Below are 23,556 nucleotides of genomic sequence, written 5' to 3'. Positions count from 1 at the left end.
TGGAACAATGGTTTGTGTATCAATGTTTGTCTAGAATAATTCCCCTAAGCTCTGAAAAGTATATCTATAGAGATATTAGGAAGTTCTAAGCTTAATAATGAAGCTCTGTGCATTGTGTTTTAAGGCTTACAAACAAGTATTATATTCGAAAGAAGCAAGGGTTGTTTTAACCAAAGGTACGTGTGCTTAGAGTGGTTGGATAGAACTACTGTCAATATGATTTTGCTTTGTGTGATGGGTCAAAAAACTTATGAAGTAAGTTGTAACATTAAGTTCTTGATCTGCTGCCTGGGATGTGAGCTGATGGCATCTCCCCATTGTCATAACCATGCAATGAGACTGATGCTGGAAAATAAAACAGCTCGAGGCCCGTTCCGAGCAGCGTGTACAAATCCCGTTGGTGATTTGCACGCAGCCCCGGCCGGCAATGAGCCGGCTCCGTGGGTCCGACAGCCCCAGGGAAACAGCGCCGGGAAGGGCAGAACGGGGCAACTCCAGCCCCACAGCCCCTTCGGCCCGTGGGGAAACTTGTAGGGTCAGCAGATTCATCAGACCAGGGAAAGGGATGGCTCGCCCCGGAACGGCCACTCCGGAGGGCAGGCAGAGATGCCCTCTGCTGGGATCCCGGAGATCACCTGGCCGTGCCCTGGGCTCCACACAACGCAGAATATCTTAAACCTGTAAGAATTCAGAGTGTAAAATCCCACGGAGGTTTTTTAGTTACATAACGGTTGGTTTTATGTGGATTTTTTTTCCTTTTTCTTCCCCCCTTTTGTGGTTTAAAAAGTTTTTTTTAATATTCCTACATAAGTTTGGAGAGAGAAATTCTTTCTGTGTTTCCCTATTCCATAGAAATACAGAGGTATATGCTAACAAGAAATTTGAAGCTGCATTTTTAAGAGCAAGCAGTTGGTGTCAAACACTGAACATCCTGAAGTTTTGTTCAGTTTCAGTTATAGCTATTTATATTTTACCTGGTTGTTTCTTGTCACAGTACTGGTGGATCCCAATGTCTTCATCTGTACAATTAAATGTAAATACATTAAGTTATTACTAGAAACAGAATTAATTACTAGAAACAAAACACAACTTAGAAAGCAAGGTTCAGCACCTCAATTTTTGCCTGCTAAAGCAGTGTTTGGTGTTAAAATTACCAGCACAGTATATAGCCTGAACACCATGGGACTTTCAAGAACCAGCAGAGAAGGCATGAAGAAGGATGTGACAAGCCCTTCCATTTATTTGGAGCTGTCATTTCCCTTACATACCCTTTGATTTCCTTCCAGCTGCACGTATGCAAAAGTATTTTTACAACCTTCCCAATTAGCATATTTTGTGTTCTTTCACAAGGAAAGGTAAGGATCATGGTGAAAAGTGTATCTTGGAATAAATTAAAAATGTTTTCTGATGACTGACAGAACTGAGTTGAAGACAACAGGTTAGAGTTTTTTCCTAAGATTCATGAACTCATAAAGCTGCTCTTTCAAAGGATCCAATATTCTTAATCTACAGGTATTATCACCTAGCTGCTTCCTGTGGCACAGAAATCTGGATATTTCAGCTGCTTAGGGACTGCGCCCAGTTCCTGATGTGGCTGACAGGTGAGCACTTAGGGGTGCCATGGCAAGCTCCACTGGGCATGTCTGAGTACAGCATTATGTTCCATTGTTTTAAAATAATTATTTTTTCACTGCATCTGTGTCCTCCTAAAGTCAGACAGGCATATTCCATGGGGAGAAATTCCTTAGATGGAAAAAAATTGTAGGAAGGCACTTAAAAGGCAGGCAGGTTTTAAACTTGAACATCATCCTCCCTTCTGCCTCAGAATTTTTGAATGAGGCACCTCAGCAATGAATAAATGGAAGCAAGAAGGTCAAAAGTGACAAATAGGCATGGTACTCCACAGCAGAGCTTTAATTACAATAAATCACAACAGTGTTTTCACTTAAACTATTGGATTTTTCTATGAAATACAGATTTTGAGTTTTAGATGTTATTGTTGTCATAGAACAGTTCTCACACAAAGATGGGATGTCAAGGCACACTGAGTCAATATTTCAGTAATAACATTCAGCTGAATATCAACTAACTATTCAAAATAATATTTCAATAAAAATATTGCACAGTACAATTGACATGATGTGTCATAAATAATCTTTTGATATTGTCCACTTTTAAATCAGTGAGTTTTTTTAGAATTATATTTTAGGAACAGCAAGGCAAGATGAATAAGATAATGTATACATGGCTAGGATTTAGTCATATGTCTTTTGGAACAATCAATTAATAAGACAAATACATCCTTGTAAGTATGAAATTTCAAGGAATCATGCAAAATACGGAGAACATGCAGTAATCTTTTATTTTCACATTGAGTACAAATTACAATGCCTCTGCAGTGCACTTGACTGTGGATCATTCACCCAAACTAGCCATTAAACTGAAGTTCACAGTCAAGGAGGCCACAGCTTCCCAAGAAGGGAAATACATCCAATCAAATATAATCTTAATATTTTTTACTTGAAAGGATGCTCCAGTTCATTACAAGAAATGCAAAGAAGCTGACCAAATTCAAAGCCTGCATTGCTGCTAATTTTCTTTCTCCTAAGTATAAAAAACTTCTTTCGAGTATTCAGAATTTTACATTAGTTTAATATTCATCAACAAGCTTTGATGATTTGTTTTAGTAACAGATAAAAGCTTACCTCTAATACGTAAGTTGGTCTTCAAAGACCACAGAAACATCTCAGTCAGGCAGAAGGACATCTTGTGATATATGAAGCCTTAGCACTAGCAAAAGAAGGAAAGGAACTGCATGAGTCCATTTTTTACCCTTCATCGCCACTAAAATGGCAATTATTTTGGAACCTAAGTGCTGGAAGAACCTAGCACTGATGATATTTTGTTACATGTAAGCTGTATTTTAAAATTGCAATTAAAATGAATAATTATTGGGAAAGAATGGGCTAAGTAACATAATATACACATACCCATCAAACACAGAGAGGAAGTAACAATTCTTTAAATGTACAACTGCTCTCACTTAAGCATATAACTTTGTGCTTGATACTTCTAATATTCACATTATTACCTATTTTTACTGTATGGTTATTACCTTGATATATGCAAAACTGAATCCACTACTTAAATATGTGATTTAGATATGAGAATTTGACATTCAGGCCAAACCTTTTAATTCTGTACATTGGGAAGTGTCAATATATTAAAGAAACAGTTTTGAACATAGTATTTGCAGGCATTAGCTATAGTGTCAAAACAAATGATGTCTTTCTAAGTGAAGACACCCCAAATCACTTAGATTAGAACTGACATAACAGATGTGAAGCTTATAGAATATGTGTTGAAGTATTATAAACATTGCTATTAAATGCTTGCTAAGTTTTTTTTTTTTTTAACAAACCCTCTGAATGTTCCCAGTGGAGGACATGTTGTGTTTCAAAGGAGCATTGGGAATTTTCCTAGACATAGTAACCAGCAGACTCCCCTGAGTGATTTCCTGCAGTGCTGTAGTTATAAATGGGCCACCAGACCAATTATTTTCATTTCTGCTAAACCTGGGCACCCACTGAAATCTGGACTGAGCAGAGGTGTTCACACAATGCAGCAACCTTTAGAACCACTGCTAGTATGGTACTATATTTTAATTTTTTTTTAAGTAGTATCTTCATTTGGTTCCCATGAGTGCCTTTTAGATAATGAATCAATTTAGGTAATAATTGCAGAATTTTTATCACATAGAGTATCAGAACTTTATGTCAAGAGTGTGAATGATGACAAATATGTGCAAGGATGTCGGGTAGCACCAAGGAAGCTGGGAGACCTTGAGGTATTATCACTCAAGCTAATATTTATGTTTGAAGAACTGCCTAATCCACTGAAATAGCACCAAGTGGAAATGGCATTTTTTTCCACTGATCCCCAAATGTACAAAAAGTCTTGCTGACTTAGTAAATCCCATAGTTCTGCCAAAAAACCCCACAAAAACAGACCAGCAAAAACAAACAAAAAAAGCTCACAACACACACCACACACCTAGTAAAAGAATATACCTTCATCTGAGGTGAGAATGAGGTTTGGAAAAAAATAGAGGATTAGGAGCATGGTGGTCTGTTGAGCATGAGAACCATTTTTGGTATAAATATAGATGAGGGCAGCCCCTCCTTTACCACGTGGACTGAAGTAAAAGGAGATTGTGCAATATAATTTTATCTGTTTTCTCATTTTTTACTTACTTGCATTAGCAAGTGAAACAAAACTTGCATTCCGCAGGGCCCATAGATCCCAGATTAGAAAGTCCCACTAACAGGAAGTCATCATTTTGAGTGAGCTTCTCAAAATCCTGTCATGGCCTGACTAAAACAAAACCCACACACCTTCAAGTGGCAGATGATCTGTTCAGCAGGAGAGAAGGTACATGTGCCCCAAAGCAAGGTGTGCTGGGGTGACCCTGGCTGGACACCAGGTGCTCACCACAGCTGCTCTCTCTGCTCTGCTCAGCAGGACAGGAGAGAGAAAATTGAATTAAAGGTAGGTGAGATAAAGGTAGGGAGAGATCACTGACTGTCTGCCATCATGGGCAAAACAGACTTGACTCAGGGAAATCAGTTTAATTTAATATCAAACAAGATAATAAGAAATAAAATAAAATCTTCCCCCTACTACCAAAATCTTGCTGCACAAACCCAAAATAACAAGGTAAGACTAGAAGATTTTGGCATGGCAGATAATCTAACATAAACTGCCCAAATTATTCCAGAACTCTTGTATGTAGGCTCGATAGACACTTCAAGTTGTGTCCTCCTATTGAATATAAAGTCATCCCATAAGGCTTTAATGCTGCTGAGTGCCTTCCCAGCTGACAGGTCAGAAAATAATTTCAAGTCCTTTTTTTTTGTTGTCAGACACATAGAGGGAACTTGCCAAAAAGCAGAAGCAAGCACTAAATACTCAATGTCCAAGATGCATACTTTTAAGAAATTTCTCCTCAAAAATGTGAAAAAAAGAAATTTTGCAAGAAAATGTTAAAACCCTAGACTTCTAAAGAACACCCTTTCACAGTGAATAATGAAGAGGAAGCATAATTCTCCTTGTACCTAAAAAGAGAGAAGAGATTTGTCAATTACCAGAATTTTGAGAGCTTAGATTTTTCTTCTCCCTTTCCTTGAACTCCGAACACTCACTAACCAGCTAATTATTGGAATGCTTATTGCTGTTGTGCCAGTGAAAATGGACAACTGCCCAAAAATACAGTTCCAATGTAATAAACTCTGAAATACCTTCTGATTAGTTACATTCTATAGTAAAAATTTAAAAAGAGAGAAAATTTGCTTCTGTAAGAAAATATGGCATTATCAAGTCTGAGTACTTTTTTCAGAGGAATTATTCTTTCTTGCTCCTTTTGAAGGAATACATGCCAGCTTTCAGAGTTATGCAACTATATCTCACCATTTCCCACATCATTATATTCCAGCACAATGGGGATGAGGATGATGACGACAAAGTGATCTTTTTGTATTTGAAAAATGCCTCTCAGAATGTACAATATTCCTTTTACTCCATGAGATGGGCCTTGCTATAGCAAAAATGGTAGGTGTGAAAACATAGAAAAATTCCACCCATTGAGCTTTAAGAACTCTATTCCTTCCCCTTTAAATTGATTAGAATTTAGAAAAAATGGGTTGAAATAACTCTCCTGTTAAGGTAAAATTGAAATTCAGCTTAACAGCTGGTTCTTTTTCTGGCTCACACATTTACTGTCTGCTTTCACAACGCCACCACAAACAACAGGGATATTTTAGTGGTTGCAAAAGCTTACTGACAAATGGAGATGTTTTGCAATGGTCATCCTGTGCCAGTATCTGTGTGAGGATTGTTTTGTTTAAAAAAAAAAATCTTCATTTTGGTAACTATTCATACAGAAAATAATTGCCCTGCCACTTTATAACATCAACAAATGCTGAAATTTATATCAAGAGTCCTCTCTGACACCCTCAATATAGGTTCTGTCATGACAAATAATTAGAAACTATGCACTGCATGAGTGATCTGGGGCACTGGTGCTGTATTTCCTCTCTTTCCATAGTCACCTGGGAGAGTGGGGTACTTGTGAAAGGCAGTGCTCAGCTCTCAAGGTGAGTGCATCCCAAAAACACCTCTGAAAACATACTAGGAGCAATGTAGTGATGCCTCAGATTTTAGCTTTTCTATTTTTCAGATTCTGTGCTGTTTTAGTGTGTGGGTCTGACCTTCATATTAGGGCACAGCAAGCTCTCTTCACAGAGCAGGTAGGCAAAACAATTCCTTCTCTAGCTGGGGACCAAGGACAGCTGATCCAGATCTCAGGCCCAAGAGCATAAACAATGTAGACTGAAGAGAGAAAAACAAGAAGGATGGGACTTCATGGACTAAAGCTGTAACTGGACAATTAGCTCCAATATACAAATGGACCAAAACTTATAAAAGTGTGAGATCCCATGACTGGTCATCCATTTTTGTGACCATTTTGGTTTTGTCTGGGGTGCAGCCCTGGCTGGGCTCATGTACTGCCCAAGGTGTATCCATTGAGGACTTCTAATAAATCCCAACTTTATTCTTCAGCTCCATCTAGTCTCTGTTCTAGGTCAGCCTTCACAAGGCATCACTAGAGCTAGAGAACAGAAAATGCTGACTACAACAGACCACCTGAACTTGGCAGTTCATGTGCCAGAAGCACGGCTCAGTGTGACAACACTATCCAAAGTGTCCCTAGAAGGGTAAACCCTGTAGCTGCCACGATACAGGACAGCCTGTGATGACCATCTGCCTACTCCATTGAAGGTGGGCCCAGGAATGTGCTCCCAGAAATTCAACATTCCTAGTAAAAGAGCACTAAACAAGGGGGATCACCCCCAAAATATTGACATTGTTTGGGGCACACTCCTAGGAGTGGAAGCAAGGTAAAATACAAAGTCAGTCGGGAGCGGGTCCCTCTATGCCACACAAAGTCACAAAACTGCTGCAATGGCATCCATACATGTACTAAATGAGGTGCTTTGGATATGGGGTTGGGCACAGGTTATAGGACAAAATGCCCAAATAAAAGAAAACACTGCAGAATCCATTTTCACTACTTACATGTCATCAGATTTTCTTTGACAAATAATACAACACCAGGAATTATTTTATAAAAATTGTCACAGGTTACCCTTTTGTGTTCTACTCCATGGAAATACACAATCATAGAATACCCTGAGTTGGGAGGAACCCACAAGGATCATTGAAACCCAGCTCCTGGCCCTGCATGATTCTTGAACTCTGGCTGTCTGGTGAGTCTGTTCCACTGACCAATCTCCCTCTGGGTGAAAAACCTTGTCCTAATATGCAACAAAACCCTCCCCTGACACAGCTTCATTCCCTCGGGTCCTGTCACCACAGAGAAAAGATCAGTGCCTGCCCCTCTTCTTCCGCTCATGAGGATGTTGAAGACCCCACTGAGGTCTCCCCTCAGCCTCCTCCAGGCTGGACAGACCAAGTGTTCTCAGCCACTCCTCACACAGCTTCCCCTCCAGACCTTTCACCATCCTCGTGGCCTCCTTTGGACACCCTCTAATACCTTAAGTTCTTTTTTACATCACGGCATCCAAAGCTGCCCCCAGCACTGGAGGTGAGGCTGCCCCAGTGCAGAGCAGAGTAGGACAATCCCCTCCCTTGCCAGGCTGGGGATGCTGTCCCTGATGCCCCTCAGGACAGGTTGTCCCTCCTGGCTGCCAGGGCACTGCTGGCTCAGGTTCACCTTGCCATGGACCAGGATCCCCAGGTCCCTTTGCATGGCACTGCTCTCCAGCCTCTGGTTCCCCAGTCTGCACATCCAGGGCTGCACCACCCCAGGTGCAAAATCCAGATTGTTTTCATTTTCCATGGATCTAATTTTTTTCAGAGAAATTGAAAATGTAATAGGTACAATGAACTCTAATTCATAAAAATACATATTTTTTCATTTGATTTTGGATTGATTACACAATAGCTCTACTAGCTATAGATGCCAGAGCAGATTACCCTCAATCTCACTTCTGTCTCCCTTCCTCCACCTTGCAAAGGTTAACATCCAATCTCTGGCACTGCTACAGCTCACTCACAATGGCTAATTTTTAACTTGGACACCTAATGTTCAACAAACAAGGTAAGTCATCAAGTCATCCTACAAAATTCTATTTCTGTGAAATAATATTTGGAGTAGAAATCACTGCCAGTTTTTTCTTCCTCTTCGTGACCAATTTGTCCTTCACCAAGGAGAGAAACTCCCTGCAGCACAAATATGATTCAAAAATGTACTATTTGACTCTGGAAGTTAAAGTTCAGACTGAACTACCTGCATTAGATCAGTAGCTACTTGATGTATGCTTTATATTGATACAACAAATTCTTTGTATAAACCACATGAAATAAAATTTTAGACATACTATCTTTTACATTTTTAGTTACATCAACTTAAAATGTAGTGTAATTATTCATTTTAAAATAGACCAGTTAAATTTTTTCTCCATCATGTTCTCACAGATAAAAAATGCAAAATATTCTCCCAATCTTATAAGACAGGCTTCATCCTTTTATAGCTGTATGAAGCCACAGCCTGTTTGATATATAATAAAACACATACTGAAATGAAGTTAGTCAAATCATGAGAATTTGTAAAACTTCATTTTGTATCTGGCATTAAATAGAAAAAATCCAGATTCTTCCTTCACAGCCACAAGTTGTTACTTTTTGACCAAGAGTCAGCAACAGAGCAATTACAAGAAAATGCTTAATTTATACACATATATTGATAGTTTTAATTTGGCTTCTTAAGAAAGATGCTTAAGAAGGCTGCTTATGTCTGTGTGTCTGTGAACTCAACCTTTTCAAGTTTTTAATCCATTGATATAAATTAGCTAGAAGTAATCTGTTTTCTCACCAAAAAATTGTCAAAAATATGTAATTCCTGAAAATGCTGACTCAATCTGCATGTGGGCACAAGGAAAAACTCTGCACCAGAACTGAGGAATACACAGAGATAGCTCAGGCTGTGACTGCTTTTCTGTAGATCTCTCCCAGCTGGGGAATGGTGCTGCATGCCCAGCTGGATGATCTAGCAAAGTTCTCATCTCTGACACTGGCCCACGTGCTTAGGGCAGAGCATGAGATGGGCACATGTGAACAGTCCCTTGCCCCTGTGTGGAAATTTACTGACTACAGGAGCCCAATCAGGTTGTGTGGCCTTGGCTCAATGGGCCCATTGGTAAGATCAGCTTGGAATTTTTAGTCACACCATTTTCAAATTTCACAAATGTTTGGATGTAAGGCACTGTGGAGATAGCACAGAGTGACACAATTTTAGTTAGGTTAGAAGTTATACTTGTGCAAAGATAACATTCTGATCTACCCTCCCTTCTTTGGGTTTCAGGAACAGTAATTCTGTCACCTATGCAGGAAATAAGCTATTGGGACTGCATTCTTAAATGCTTCATTCATTTAATTGCAGAAGCTTGGGTTTATTTTCTGGTAAGTAGAGGTTCCAGTCTCCATCCTTCACATTGTAGTGGCAAAGATGTGTGTACTATCACTGCAACTCTGCAGTGCCTTGCAAACTGCACTCAGGTTGGAGTTTCATTTCCAGTGAGACTGGTTAAGCACAACAGTGAATGCTGGTCTGTCACTCTTGATCAGACCAAAACCACCATGGCTACACAAAGCAAAAGCCTGACCTGATCAACAAACACAAATTTGAATCAAATGGGCTATTAATCCATTCTGTAATGGCAAGCTGGCTTTGGTAGTCCCCACTCTTATACTGTGCTGGGTCCCTGACACCTCTGCTCCCACTGCACCTTCCCCTGCACAAGCAGGCTTTTGGGCTCCTCTTCCTTTTCCTCCCTTTCTCTTAGATGCTTGTTGAGGTCCAACCCCTGTCCTGCAGTTATTTCTTTCTGAGCCTAGGCCAGTCCCTTCTCACAATTACTGCTCCGGGCACTGAAACCCCCTGTCTGAGATCCTGGCTATCTTCAGCAGCACAGTGGGCTTCATTCTCATATTCATTCACTTCTCCTTTAAATCCCTTTTCCACTGAGAAAGCAACTGTAGATTTTGTAGTATAAATGAAAGTCAGATCCCCTGTCACTAAGATCAACCTCTGATTTCAACAAGTAGAACGACAGGCATGCTTCTATAAATCTATTAATTGCATAATAATTAATATTAGGAATATTTTCAACAAATACAAAGTCGATCAATTATCATACCTCTGAATCTCTAGGCAAATATTTACTGTTGCTACTTTTTTTCTCTTCAGACTCTAATGATTCAGAATATTTTTGCCAAACACATGAATGAAGCAAATTCTTTTGATTATTCTAACTTCCTCAATCTAAATAGGAAAACTATTTTGTAGATGGGTGAACAACACACAGGAGCGCTCTGTATCAAAATACACACTGAAACTTCTATTGTAAGAAAGGCCGAAATATGGCTTGCAGAATAATCATGGAAAGGAAATACATGATCTGATAACTCAAGAATTCTGGCATGAAAATTATACATAGCAAATTTATTCCCATATGCTGTGAAGTTCTATCAAGTTCCATTAAGTTATTTTTTGTGAGGTTTGTTTTATTGGTTTGGGAATCTTAAAATTATCCTCTTTTTTGCAATATCAGTTCTATTTACTGAATTTTTATACTTAAATATATTTGCATATTTAACTATAAAATATACATATAGCTCCTTAAGAACATGATTATTTGACACAAAGTAAGAATACTGAAAAACTGTAAATGCTCTAAAAAATGCTATGTGAAACAGAACAAAAATTTTATCTCCAGCTGACATCAATTATTTCTTGCACAATTAATTGGGCAAAAAGGCACATGGGCCATTATTCAGAATGGGAATTGTTGGCTTAGACATCTGTCCAGTCCGTCCTCTGAGCTCTGAACTAAAAACTCTCTCTGCTAGATAGAGGGTGCTGAAGTTCAAGGACACGTGCAAAAATACTACAGAAAATCTATATGGGGTAACTTGTTGCCACCAAATTGATTGTTCATGTGTCAAAACCGAGGCCTGGTTTTTTCTGAGTTATCACTCAAGTAGAACATGACAGGATCAGAAACTGAATTCTGCCACACTGCCGTGGCTTCTGCCTTCAGAAACACACTTCCAATCCACATTATTGGTCCTCTCTTTCGAAAGACAGCTATTGATTAACTGAACAGATAATAAGATTAACAACAGTGAAGCAGAATTAATTTGAGGGAGGTAATGCCATTTGTCAAGAAGACACTTAAGTTTATGTATCAGCCACACCTCTGACAACCTTAATGAAGCTAAGAACCGTTCTCCAATTGATACTGCAGGCAAGTATTACAATCTGTAACAACTCTCAGACAGAGTGGGTGTGAAAAGTTAAGAAGGTCACAGAAAATAGATATAATTGACCTGGGTTTTTACTTCACAGAGTGAAAAGTTCATATACACATTTTGATAAAGACCCTGAAGGCCTTTATATAAACCAGATAGTAGATAAGTGATCCAAACTACAGATATCCAGTGCTGACACGACATAAGGCAATTACAGAAGTACTAAATGTCAAGCTGCTTTACGACATTCTTTTAGATAGTGATTGCTGTTGTAAATAAACCAATTTTTCAATACTAAAGGTCAGTAGGTCATAAAATTTTGTAGCAGTGTTTCCTTATCACCAGCCAAAGAAGAAGAAAACAAAATCTCTCTTTTTTTAAGCTAAGCAAAAAGAAGGTAGAAGGGCCTACAAATAATCCAAGCACATGAGAAATCCTTGCTCCACTGCCCTACCGTTGTTGCAATTCCTGTTTGCAAGGAAGTTTATATGGCCAGTCTTTAAACTTAGAACACTAGTTCTCATTGAAAATGAATGATGTAAATGTTTGTGTTTACAGCAGTGCTGCAGACAGCAGATGTAAATTGTTTCTTTCCATCTGTGCATCTATGCATTGGAATACTAGTTCATCAGCTGCCTTGCAGCATGGGCTGCTATGAAATAAGCAGTGATCAGAACAACAACTATGTTGTTGTCAGTCCAAAGCTATGGATTAAACCACAGTTCAGTCTGAATTTTAACTATATTTGCACATAAGCAAATAAGAGTCTTCTATATTTTTATGCAGAATTTCACATTTAGCTATTGCACAACTAACTAGACCTGTACACGTGTCAGGTAAAGAGAAGCACTCAAAAATACAGCATGAACAACTATTTAGTTTTCCATTTATGAGCTGTACCAACTAATTTCTTGCTGAACTGTACAGCTCTGGCCTTTAACACTTTATATTCTGCATGTTCACTCAGTATGTGCTTCAAGAACTTTCTAAAGAACATTGGTAAACACATCAATTTCATTTATAAATCTTGCACATTTGCAAGCTGCCTTTAAAAAATAGAAATATATTTCTGAGTATATTGTATGAGTTGAATAAATTTACTAGAACAAACAGATTATTTTTAGATCTACATCTTTAGATGTTGTTTTTTGCATTCCTTTCTAGAATGTTTTTACATTTAAATAATTTACAGTAGCTATTTTATGTTGACCTATTTTGTTTAGATGCAGGCAATAAATTAGGCAAGCAATAAATTAAGCTTTACTAATATTTGAAAATCACCTTTGAATAGCCTTTTGCAAGACTCATTGAGATTCTTGTTTGTGAGCATTTATTTTAAAATGGTTTTTTTTTCTGCTATACTTGAATTCTAGTTAATCCAGAGAGACTTGTATCTTGGTTTCTTCAATGTAATGTTTAAAAAACTACAATGCCTGTGTGTCAGACTTCTTTTTAAGGAAGATTTGATTGCAAACACAAACAAAAAGCTTTTCTTCTTTTGTACTCCTTTATGATCTTCAAACAAGTTTCTATGAAAAGGACTGTATTTTTTCAATTTTAAGCCATACTCACCTTTGCAGTTAGAAGAAAAAAATGAAAATTTCATGTTACAATAATTAATTCCTGATTGTAATGTTACAGTGTAGTTTATGTTGTGTTCTAATTATGCAGATATGCAAAAGGGAAAATAACTTTGAAGAAAAAATGCATTTGTTTAAGCATTTTCATAATTACAATGAAACTGTTGAGCAGTGGGTTGTATATAAACTAAAATATACAGATTTTAATACTGAACTATAAACTCTTCTACCACTTTTGAGAAAACCAAGGCAGTAAAATAATCAGTCTGCAAGTACAGCTAGTTTCAGAAAACTACCTCATTAAAAATGCAAACAAGATAGGTCCAAAATGGTCAAAAAACTCAGAGCAGCTTCATTCTACCTCTTATGGGAGCCGAGTAAGACCAGCTGTCAGTCAGACCCCTGCAGTTGCCTTTGCCCACTATTTTAAACAGTTTTGGTCTCAAAGCCATCCTACAACATAATGCCAATAGATTTACTGACTTCCAGCACCATTCCTATACATTTGAGTATCTATAGTAAAGAGAAGTCGAGTTTTAGGATCTGCAAAGAGATCACACAGATAATGGATAGCATCCAACACTTTTAAGGAAAACTTTCCTCTTGCTATTTATCACCATGGGATAAATACTGTTAGGTGCCACTTTATGATTAACTTCATCTGCCTGAAATAGCAGAACATTACAGTAGCTTTATTTGATATACTAGATATTGATATTGATACTGATGGAGAGGCAATTTCAACCACCAGTTCCAGTTTCATGTATGCAAGAGCTCTAAATTCTGGCTGGTCTGAACAAGTAGTTCATCTTAGCTTCTGTAAAATAAAGTAGTGGTGGAAGTCATAGGTATTATGTATTAAATGAAATTTGAAATGTAAAATGGATTTTTAGGCAGCTCTTAATACTTTCGAAACAACCAGCTAGAGTGCAGCATCTTCCCAACACATAGTCAGATTATGGAGAGAAATGTGAATTGGTTCCCTCTGTATTTTCAGATAATACTGGTGATATGTTCTCTGGCTTCAGGCTTATTGTCTTAGTAATTCAGCTGTATATGGAAGGTGGTTTTTAGTGGACAGACTTGAAGGAGACGAGATGCACAGAAATAAAATATGCGTCTCCTCACTATCTTTAGTCATGAGTTAGAGTATGCAGTATATTTGTTCATCTATCCTTTCTTTTCATTACAATACTTATTTGCTCTACTCCCATCATTAGCTAATGGATTTATGGTACTTATTGGAAAAAACATATGAAGTAGCTCTTGTTAATTCAATAAATATTTACTGAAGGAATCAATCCTGTTAAAATTATAAAGCGTAATACCAGAAGGTGTAATTAGCTTACAAAAGTATAAGATTAGGTAAACTCCATTTTCAATTAATCAGTCATTGCTACCTGGTTCTAATTTTAAAATACCAGTTGTGAACTCAACCAGTGATTTACAACAGCTACTCAAATATGCTACCAGCAGAAAAATCCATGTAGCTCATTTTCAAAGAGTTTCTAACTTAAAATTGCATCCTGTTATCATTCAGCTCAGAAGAAAATCTACTGCTGGGTCGGTTGGTCCAAGCTCCTTGTGAGAGGAGCGTGCACACCAATATTTTGTTCCAAGGTACAATACTATTCTGATTTGCACAAGGATAGTGCCAACATATCAGATTGGGGCTGAAGTTTGATGGGCAAACATTACAAACTGTTGCATTAGAGATTTTCTTAGTATCATCTTACATTGTTTTCATAAATCTCATCTAAAAATGTTTTTGAAAATCTATCAACAACTACCTTTAAAATGACACAACATATCCTTCAATGCCCAATACCTTCAAAGCTCTCACATGCTTCCATTTACCTATATGTTTATTCAGAAGGTCCAAATTTTGCATAGAAAGAACAGGATATACAATATCCAGTAATTCACAGTATCCAATAATTCAGTCCATGCCAAAGAAAGATGTATTACTTTTGTGTAGGTTTCACTCTCAAATCGAAAAAAAAATTATGTAAGAACTAGACAGTACCGGCACTAAAGCAAAAATGTACACCTTTTAACAGATAAAAGGAACATTAATGAGTACCACATAATCTCTTTGAAGAATTAGAATTAAATTAGTTATACAACAATGTATGTCAGCTTTACAAAGCACACCCACTGATGCTGAAAGTCACATTACTTAAATATATATGCAAATACTAAATTCCCAAGTTGTTAGTGAATGTGACGTCAGGAAAATTCACCCATTTTAATTCCATGTGTTCTTGCAATGTAAACATTGCCTTACGAGAAGAAAGGTCCTGAGAATCTCAGAAAAGATATTGTGCTGTACATGTAAAACTGGAGACAGCAGCACCAGCAGCCCTTTGTGTAAATAGGCTACTATGAGCATTATCAGCATATACTGGTGCAATAAAGATGTGGACACTTATGCCTGAAGGGACATTTGGCTACCCTATTTCAGGCTTAGGAGGCTGTAGGCTCCTAAAGAAGCTCCTGAAGAAAGCTTTGATCTCTTTCCTTTCCATGCTCTGTGCCCATTCCTCCAGCTGTGTGCCAACATTTTAGCTGAGATGGTCTTTGGAAGTTTGGGCAGCTTTCAAAAGCTGTTGGATATCAGAAATCCTTACCTTGAATCAGAAAATTAGTGCAAAGATGTATCAACTTCTCCAGGAGGAGTATTTTCAGAATCACCATCTCCACAGGCTGGCTTTAACAAAGACTTGCAGGTGGCAGATTTCTTTGCTGAGTGCTCGTGACCATTCCCGGGTATAGAACTGAGATGTAATGCTTTGTGCTATGTTCCACTTTTGAATTTTAATGGCTTTTATTCAATCAGTCTTAGGAACTGATTCCATAACAGCAGAATTTTCTTTTAGAAATCTTTTTATTTCCATTCTCCTTCACTAACCTTGCACCAATGTCCTGGGTCAGAAGTGCAGGCTTTAAATTTGTATTCCTAGGACAAACGGCTATAAATCCTGTTCCCTACTCTGCTGCCTGCACATTCTTACAGCAGAGACACAGCATTTTTAAGTTTGCTACTGAATGAGGAATCATGATGATTCTAGAGAAAGAAAACCCCAGCTGTATTGCACTGAGAGTTTTATTTTTAAATCTTTACTAGCAATGGCAGAAATTTGCAAACTGAATCTATTTTACTATTCTTGCTGCTAATATATGCAGTGGAGTTATAATGAACGAATGTATTTCTAAACAAGGCAGTAATAATGTGGTAAGTGCTGTAATGTACAGATGCTCATCTTTATCATTAATTAGGTAAGAGACCAGCCGATTTTTCACCTACATGGGGTCCATGTATATTTTCTTTTGTTTTTACAGCAACAATTACAAAATATAATAATTTTGCTGTTTTGAATCATTCCACCTTCTCTCAATCACCTTTAGTTATCAGCATCTTAATCCTCTGAATTCCAAGAATAGTAGTCCAGGAAGGAATGTAAATTAAGAAGAAAATGGATAATTCTAGGAAACATAAAATGATTCCTTGTTAAATCTACAAATACTTAAAGTTAAGTAAATTTGGTTTCAAGAAAAGACAGCTCCTTGGTGCAGAAGCACCCTCTAATGGCTGGCTCCTGACTGCTCTGAATCACAACTGGAAGAGCAATTTAATAGCTCCCCTCAAAAGCAAGGGAAACTGCTAAGATTAAAAAAAAAAGAAGGAAATGAGAAAATACGTATGCACACACACATGTCACATTCCACTTACAGTCTGTGCTGCATACCCTTAACATACCTTAACAGAGAAAAAGAGCATCAAACTGACAAACTTTTTTTCATTGGAGCCTGTATTTCCTTTTAAAACAATATTCTCCATTTAGTATATAAAATAGCTTTTTATGTTCTCCCAGGTTCCAAGCATTCTTCAAAATTTAAAGACAAACAGAAACTGAATTTTCCTATCTCAATTAACTTTTACAAAAGAAAAAATTAACTGGCTTTAAGAAAAATGTTATACTAAGTCTGAATCTTAAAATAATTTATGCTAGAAGGAACGTGGAAGTCAGTGGATCCAATCCCCTGCACAAGTTGGCCAGTTTTGAAGTTGCACCCAATAGCAAAATACTATGTAAGAAAATAAAAAATCATTTTGGTGCTAAAGCTGTACTAGAAATGTAAACAATTTCTGCTGCCTAAAAATATGACTGAATAGGTATTTTCCCCTTCTTGTCTATGGTTTTGCAGAGGTTTTATTCAATGAAAATATCCAAAATTTGCTTATATAACTGCATTATTTTACCTCCACAATAGAATATGTACTTAGCATACAGCCCTTTATTATTAACTGTTAAGTATAATATCTCAGTGCTCATACAAAGGCAGTGGCAGATAGAGCAGTTAATAACATGAGAGTAATGAGACTAACAGACCAACTTGCTTCTCAACATCACTTTTCAAATCTCTTTGGGCTAAATTTTCAGTGTGGGGAATTAGCCATAGAAATCCCATTAACATTAATGAATGTTCCATGGTTAACTCCCCATGCTCTGTGCTGAAGATTTACCCCTATATCTCTAAAATAAATATGTACAGATGCCAAAATTCTTTTTATAGAGCCTGAAGAAATTAAGGACTCTATTCTCAAATAATTGACTTATGCACATGTATCTTTTCCCCCATGGATCATCTTCTACATATCAGGATGGGTGTAATGTCTGCATTATTCTCATTGAACAGATTATCCAAAGTGCATGTTTACTGCATAAAGGGTGAGTTTAGTTAATTGCATGTTTTGCAGAAATAATATATAGATTGAGTTGGATTTTTCTCATTATTAAACAAACAGTGATTGAACAGTATTCACTGTCATTGAGAACAGCATGTATTTATACTTATATTTATGAAGATATAAGTATTAAGGAAAGTCAATAGTCTGAAAGAATTTGAAATTACCCTATACACCTACCCAAGAGCCAAAATACAATTGGGTCAACAGAAGTCTCTGCAAGCAGTGACTGAGGCACTGTGTAAAGATGGGGAACAATGTTTGTTACCTTGACTATGGAAAGATGAAGGTGGAAAGGGCTTCTAGGACCAAAATCAGCAGGGGTGGGGGACATATTGTCATGATTTTTTCTATTCCCATTTGCAAGAATATACTCTTACTATTTTTAAAATATTAATTTAGAAGCTTACCTTCCAAGTTAAGCTTACCTTCCAAGTTAAGCTCATCATTTCAAGTTCCACTACGTCTTTAAAAAAAAGTGCTAAAACAACTGCTTCAAATCATATTAACTTGCTAAAATTTGGAATATATCTCGAGTAACACTCTTTACATACATAAAATATTTCCTTTACTTTCCTTTGAATGACTCTTTTTGGAGATCAGACTGGAATACATCAGCTATAATACCCAATTTTATGCATCTATCCTGAAAACAGTGACAGCGTGTTGGTGTTACCACTACAATCTCAAAGAGGAGAATCTACTTCCTCCCTGAATACACAACAGAAAAAACATTTACATGGAGCCTGTACAAATTGTTATATCTGAAAATAATATACCAGCTAAATGAAGAAAGAGGAAACCCCCTGAAATTGTCCAGTGAAACCATATTTAAGAAAACTCACTCAGAAAAAAGGATAAATCTTCTGGTTCTACCTGGAGCTGAAGATGGCACATTTAGATAGAAATTCTTTTAGCTTATGAGCAGACTCCTGAAATCATTTCTAGATCAAAGATTAAAATGTATAGTCCTAAAAATATCAAACTATGCAACCATAAACCAATCCTCTTTCAATAGCAACACATTTAGACAGATTCCCCCTTGCCATTGAAAGGTCTTTCATACAAGTCTTTCATAGCCAAGATAAAAAAAAGGGAATTTTCCTGGTAGCATTCTTCACAAAAATCCTTTCAGCTAGAACTGGGAAATCTGGAATGAGGTAAGGTCAGACTGGTGGGGGTGGGGAGGAGAATCAGTCATGTAAACAGGTTTTATATTGCATTTATTACAAACTCCCCTTATTTTCAGTTGCTTCTTTGGAAATTAGCACAACCATGACTGGATTAATTCTCTGTGGGTTTCCCTCTGTACTGTTATTGAGCAGTCATGGGAAAACTCAGCCAAATGAGTATGGCTCTAGTGAAGCCATACATCTATGAGGAAGGGCAATCACCAGAACACAGGGTTTGTCTAAAAAAAGACATTCAAACAGATAGGGCACTTAAGCTGACCTTCCTGAAGTGATGTCCTCATACTTTAATTGAGCTAAATTTTTGATGTTTTATGTCACTGTAAATGAAAAGGAACAGTTTTATAGAGCATGTTTGTTGGTTTTCTGGTTTTATAGATATGTTCCTACCTACCCTTCAGGCAGCCTATCACTCACTGCACTGCTTCACACCTGAGCAGGTCTTGCATCCATACCTGTGCATCCTCCAAGACTATGTAGACCTGCTGAAACCTCTCTTTAAAGAAAACCAGGAATGTGTCTTTCCAGTACTATGAGAAACACAGTAATTACAGGAGCCACATCTTTTTCATACCTTCAGCTCATGAGAAGACAAAAGGCAAAGACTTTGGCATGCCTACTGCCATGTCCAGTGTTTCTTTCCCGGTGGTGCAAAGTCGGTGCTCCCTTTCCAACCGCTGCATCCCCAGAGAGGGGTGCCATCCTGGTAAGGAGCAGCAGTGTTACCTCAATTTTTTTTTGTCCAGTGGTTTTTGGAACACAAGTCTTTACCATCTCCTGGAAGCTGCCTCAAGACATACTGCAGTGTCAAGACACCTTGCACAGGTTTATCCATAGTGACTAAATTGCTGACGTCTCTTCTCCTCTGACCTACTCCCATGGGCAGTATCAGCTGGAGGCCTTAAGTATATTTGTCCATACCTGATGCTGTCTGCTTGTGGCATCCTATAAAATACTTTTTCCCATCAAGATTTTTTTGCATAGGGTAATGGGAGAAGCAGAGAGAGGATAGGCATTTTAGCTTACCCAATATCACTTAAATGTGTTGAGCACTCTATCTATAAAACATCCCCACTGCTGTTGCATTTCACAGCAGCCTCCTCCCTCAAAGCATCAGAAATTTCCACAACAGTCCCAACAGCTGTTTCCCAATGTTCAACTAGTTTGCAACTGAGGGATGGGAATGGCAAAATGCCTTTTGGCACTGTCAGAACTCCCCTGTCTACTCAACTCACTGGAGTGAGTTCAGAGATGGTCAGTGGCCTATGTTACACTGAATTTTTGCTTCCACCACTGGTCATCCCAGTTGTGCATCATTACACTGCTTCTCCATGTACACCAGCAACCAGCTGATCTATCCCTAAACCAGCGCTCCACCAAACAAAGCAGCTTCTGATAAAATCCGGGGGAAGGAACTATTCTCTTCATCTACTTGCTCCCACTTCTTCAGTAGCTGTATGGCCATAACTTCAAAAGTTTTATGAAATCACAGACACAAAACTATCTCTCTACAAGACTAAACATGTGCAATCTAATTTCCATGAGTGATTATCATGATCTATGACATATGCTCTGTGCTGCCTTATAGCAGTTCAAAATAGAATGGCAAAATTAATAGACAGGGGGAGATGAACCATAAATTTTCTAGCTTCATTCCCAACACCAAATTTCTGCAAGTATTGCAGGCATTGACATACGAAGAATTGCACAAAATTGCTAAAAAAAGCAACAGATCCACAGCATGGAACTGAGTAACACAACATTGCACGATAGGCCCTACCTCCAGGATACCCCGTGGTTAAATTACAAAAGCAGGGAACACAAAATACATCACTCCAGCACGCTGAAGTTATAGAGAGGCATTTCACTTTGACAGAGTCAAGTTGCTCCACATGGAGTAAACAAACTATTCCGGTTCCCCTAAGTGCTCTTCATATCTGACAACACCTTTCTATACAGATCTTTAAGGATCAGGAAGAGCCTGGGTCTGCAATTCCTGCATCAATATATGTCTGAGGACTTTTAAAGGTAGTTCATTACTGTGAAGTCTCACCAGCTGTCCTGGCCTTTGTCCTTTCCAAGGACTTCCTCACGAGATGTGTGATATTGAGAACTACATTCCTCATCTGTCAGCCTTCATTCAGAATTGCAAAACACACACCTAAAAAATATTCCATTGCTCGATCACGCTAACACAAGTCATATTAATTAAGAATATGTTTGTGTAATTACATGGGAGAGGTGCTTTGCACAGCACTTAAAGTGCATGCAACATCTATAATAAGCAACCCTGTGTGTAAGACATTATTACAGTACAGGATTCTTGGTCTGAAAGAAAGAAGTAATTTGAAAATTGATGCCAAGTCTTTGGTGTTTTCTAGGTCACATAAATTGTTATTAGGACCTGATATATTTAAGAAACAAAGCACATTAAATAATATTTTATCTGACTCAATAGGAACAATCATTCTATAGCATTTGCTGAATAAAGTCAAACACATTTCTTCCAACAAGTTAATTAAAAATGTATCATTTACAAACAGCAGCCAGATCTGAATGGCTATTGCAAAACTTTGATTTTCTTTAGACCACTTTACCTAAAAGAATAAACATTGATGCAATCAAATTTACACCTTAAAGTTACAATGATTACTTTGGTTAGACCTAACTCTTCTCACAGATGCAATAAGTACAGTTGCACACATTTTGTGATAGAGATTTGCAGCCTAAAAAAACTGTTAACAGGAGAGCTCAAATGTCCTTAGGGAAGCCAGCTCCCCAGTTACTGCCCAAACCAGGGAGCAATATATAGGAATAATGTGCACATGCTCAGCAAATCCATTTTTATGTTTTCTTTTAAATTTTAATATCAAAGTATTCCAAAGCTCAATTATGCTTCATTAGTGAAACTGTGACTATCCCACTTAATTATTTTAATATCTCAGGATTAGACAAGGAATGCAGAATTTTAGTAAAGCAGACAATGAAGGAAACAAGGACTGTTCCAAGAAAAAAAAAGCTGTATTTCATGTTTTGAGCCAATCAACGATGAGCCACAGATATTGTATTACAGATGATTGCTTTAATCCTAAGGCATTTTAGGGTGTATTTGAAGTAACACAAGGGAAGCTTGTTTTGATATATTCACAATATAAAGCTGCTAGGAGATGGTTCCTAGATTCACACTGTGAGTTAAGTTCTCTCTCCCCCTTTGAAACCAAAAAAGGAAAATACTTGCAAGCGGACTTAAAGTCAAAATAAAACATCAATTTATCACACAGCTCTTTCCTGAGAGATCCCTTTTCCTTCTGTGTATCACAAAACCAGAACTGCAGGCACACTCGCCTTCATCCTGTGCTACAAATCTTTCATTTAAAACTGCTAACTTCTCTGCACACATTTCTCACAAGTTTTTAAACACCATTTTCACCTTCACTGCCTTCAGAAACTCCACAGAAGCACAACTTTACACAATGGCACCACCTTGTGTTTCAAACACCAATTTCCAATCCTTGTGCCGACCTCAACTTCATGACTTTCCCTCACAGTAGAGGAAAAATAAACTTATTTCAATACAAACATATCAAATATGGTAATTAAAAATTGAATATATTAATTTTTAATATAGAAATATATTACAGAATATAACTATTTCTTTCAAATGAGACTTATCCCATTTTCTGGCAGTTTAAATTTGTGTCATTCATACCCAAAATTACCTACAATAAAACCTCTGTGAGCACATATTTAATTTAGTCCCTGGTTGTTTTTCATATAAAAGAAATGCTTAGATCCTAATGGAAGAGCTATTTTGGGGTCAATTAAATTGTCTCTCAAGCAGGATTTACCTGCTTGGTTAAATGGAAATCACATATATGTATCTTAAACCATTATCCGAGAAATGGATAATTCAAAAATATAAGTCTTGAAAAAAAAATGTTTACTTAAAAGATTAAAGGCAGACATTATAGTATTAGTAGAACGTGTCATCCAGTGCCCAACCTTTTATTTTTACGGGCAGGGTGGCATCCTTGCTATTTAGAAGTGGCAAACCACCTTACTAATCTTACAACTCTACTTAAAGTTGTGAATAACTTTGAAATCTTCATCTGTGTGAGGTGAAACACAAGTCGTCACCGGGCTGACTTTTCTTTTTTGGAAGTGGAAAGTGAGGTAATTTTGCACCAAAAAATGGTTTGGTTGCTTACATTTTACAGCGTTAATATTCATCTTTGAATCTCACTCACTACTATATCGAGGCTAGATCTTAAAAAAAAAATAATTTGTGACCTTTTCTTGGGGAAAACAACCATGTTCTTCACAATTGCTCAGTAAAAGAAATAATTTTAAGTAAATAACATCCACAAAGTTCTATTTCTATTTAGGGTGCTCTAGTGTCCCTCTTTTCAATGCTGATTTGGCAGTACCTAATCCTTTGAACCCCTCTTAAAGGCATTGTGCACCATGCTCTTCAGGCTCCTCATTTCCAATAAAAGCATTCTATTATTCCAAGGCCTATTCCAATATACACCGGATTCTGGGATTCAGAATAACCAACTTTTCACAATATAAACTTTTAATGGTTCTCCTATATCTCATATGCTCCTCTTTACAAACCTAACCCTTGCTTCAGGTGCAGTCCTTC

General features: G+C 37.5%; 1 protein-coding gene across 23 annotated transcripts in view; it reads right to left on the bottom strand.

Annotated features, from left to right (window-relative positions):
- WDPCP (WD repeat containing planar cell polarity effector) overlaps positions 1–23,556 on the bottom strand; it is a 147,791-nt gene that overhangs the window by 99,805 nt on the left and 24,430 nt on the right. For 21 of the 23 annotated variants that reach the window (XM_064414974.1, XM_064414973.1, XM_064414996.1 and 18 more), the window contains 2 exons: positions 2,706–2,790; positions 975–1,019 (listed from right to left, as the gene is read on the bottom strand). In XM_064414974.1, coding sequence (XP_064271044.1) covers positions 975–1,019; positions 2,706–2,766 — 106 coding nt within the window. In that variant the 5' untranslated portion in view covers positions 2,767–2,790. Of the gene's footprint in view, positions 1–974; positions 1,020–2,705; positions 2,791–4,394; positions 4,444–6,266; positions 6,313–23,556 lie in introns of those variants that run through there. The other 2 variants (XM_064414993.1, XM_064414991.1) reach the window with 2 other exon arrangements.

This window comes from Passer domesticus, chromosome 3 (genome assembly GCF_036417665.1).
Source record: "Passer domesticus isolate bPasDom1 chromosome 3, bPasDom1.hap1, whole genome shotgun sequence".
Classification (NCBI taxonomy): domain Eukaryota; kingdom Metazoa; phylum Chordata; class Aves; order Passeriformes; family Passeridae; genus Passer; species Passer domesticus.
This window is presented reverse-complemented; position numbering and strand designations above follow the sequence as displayed.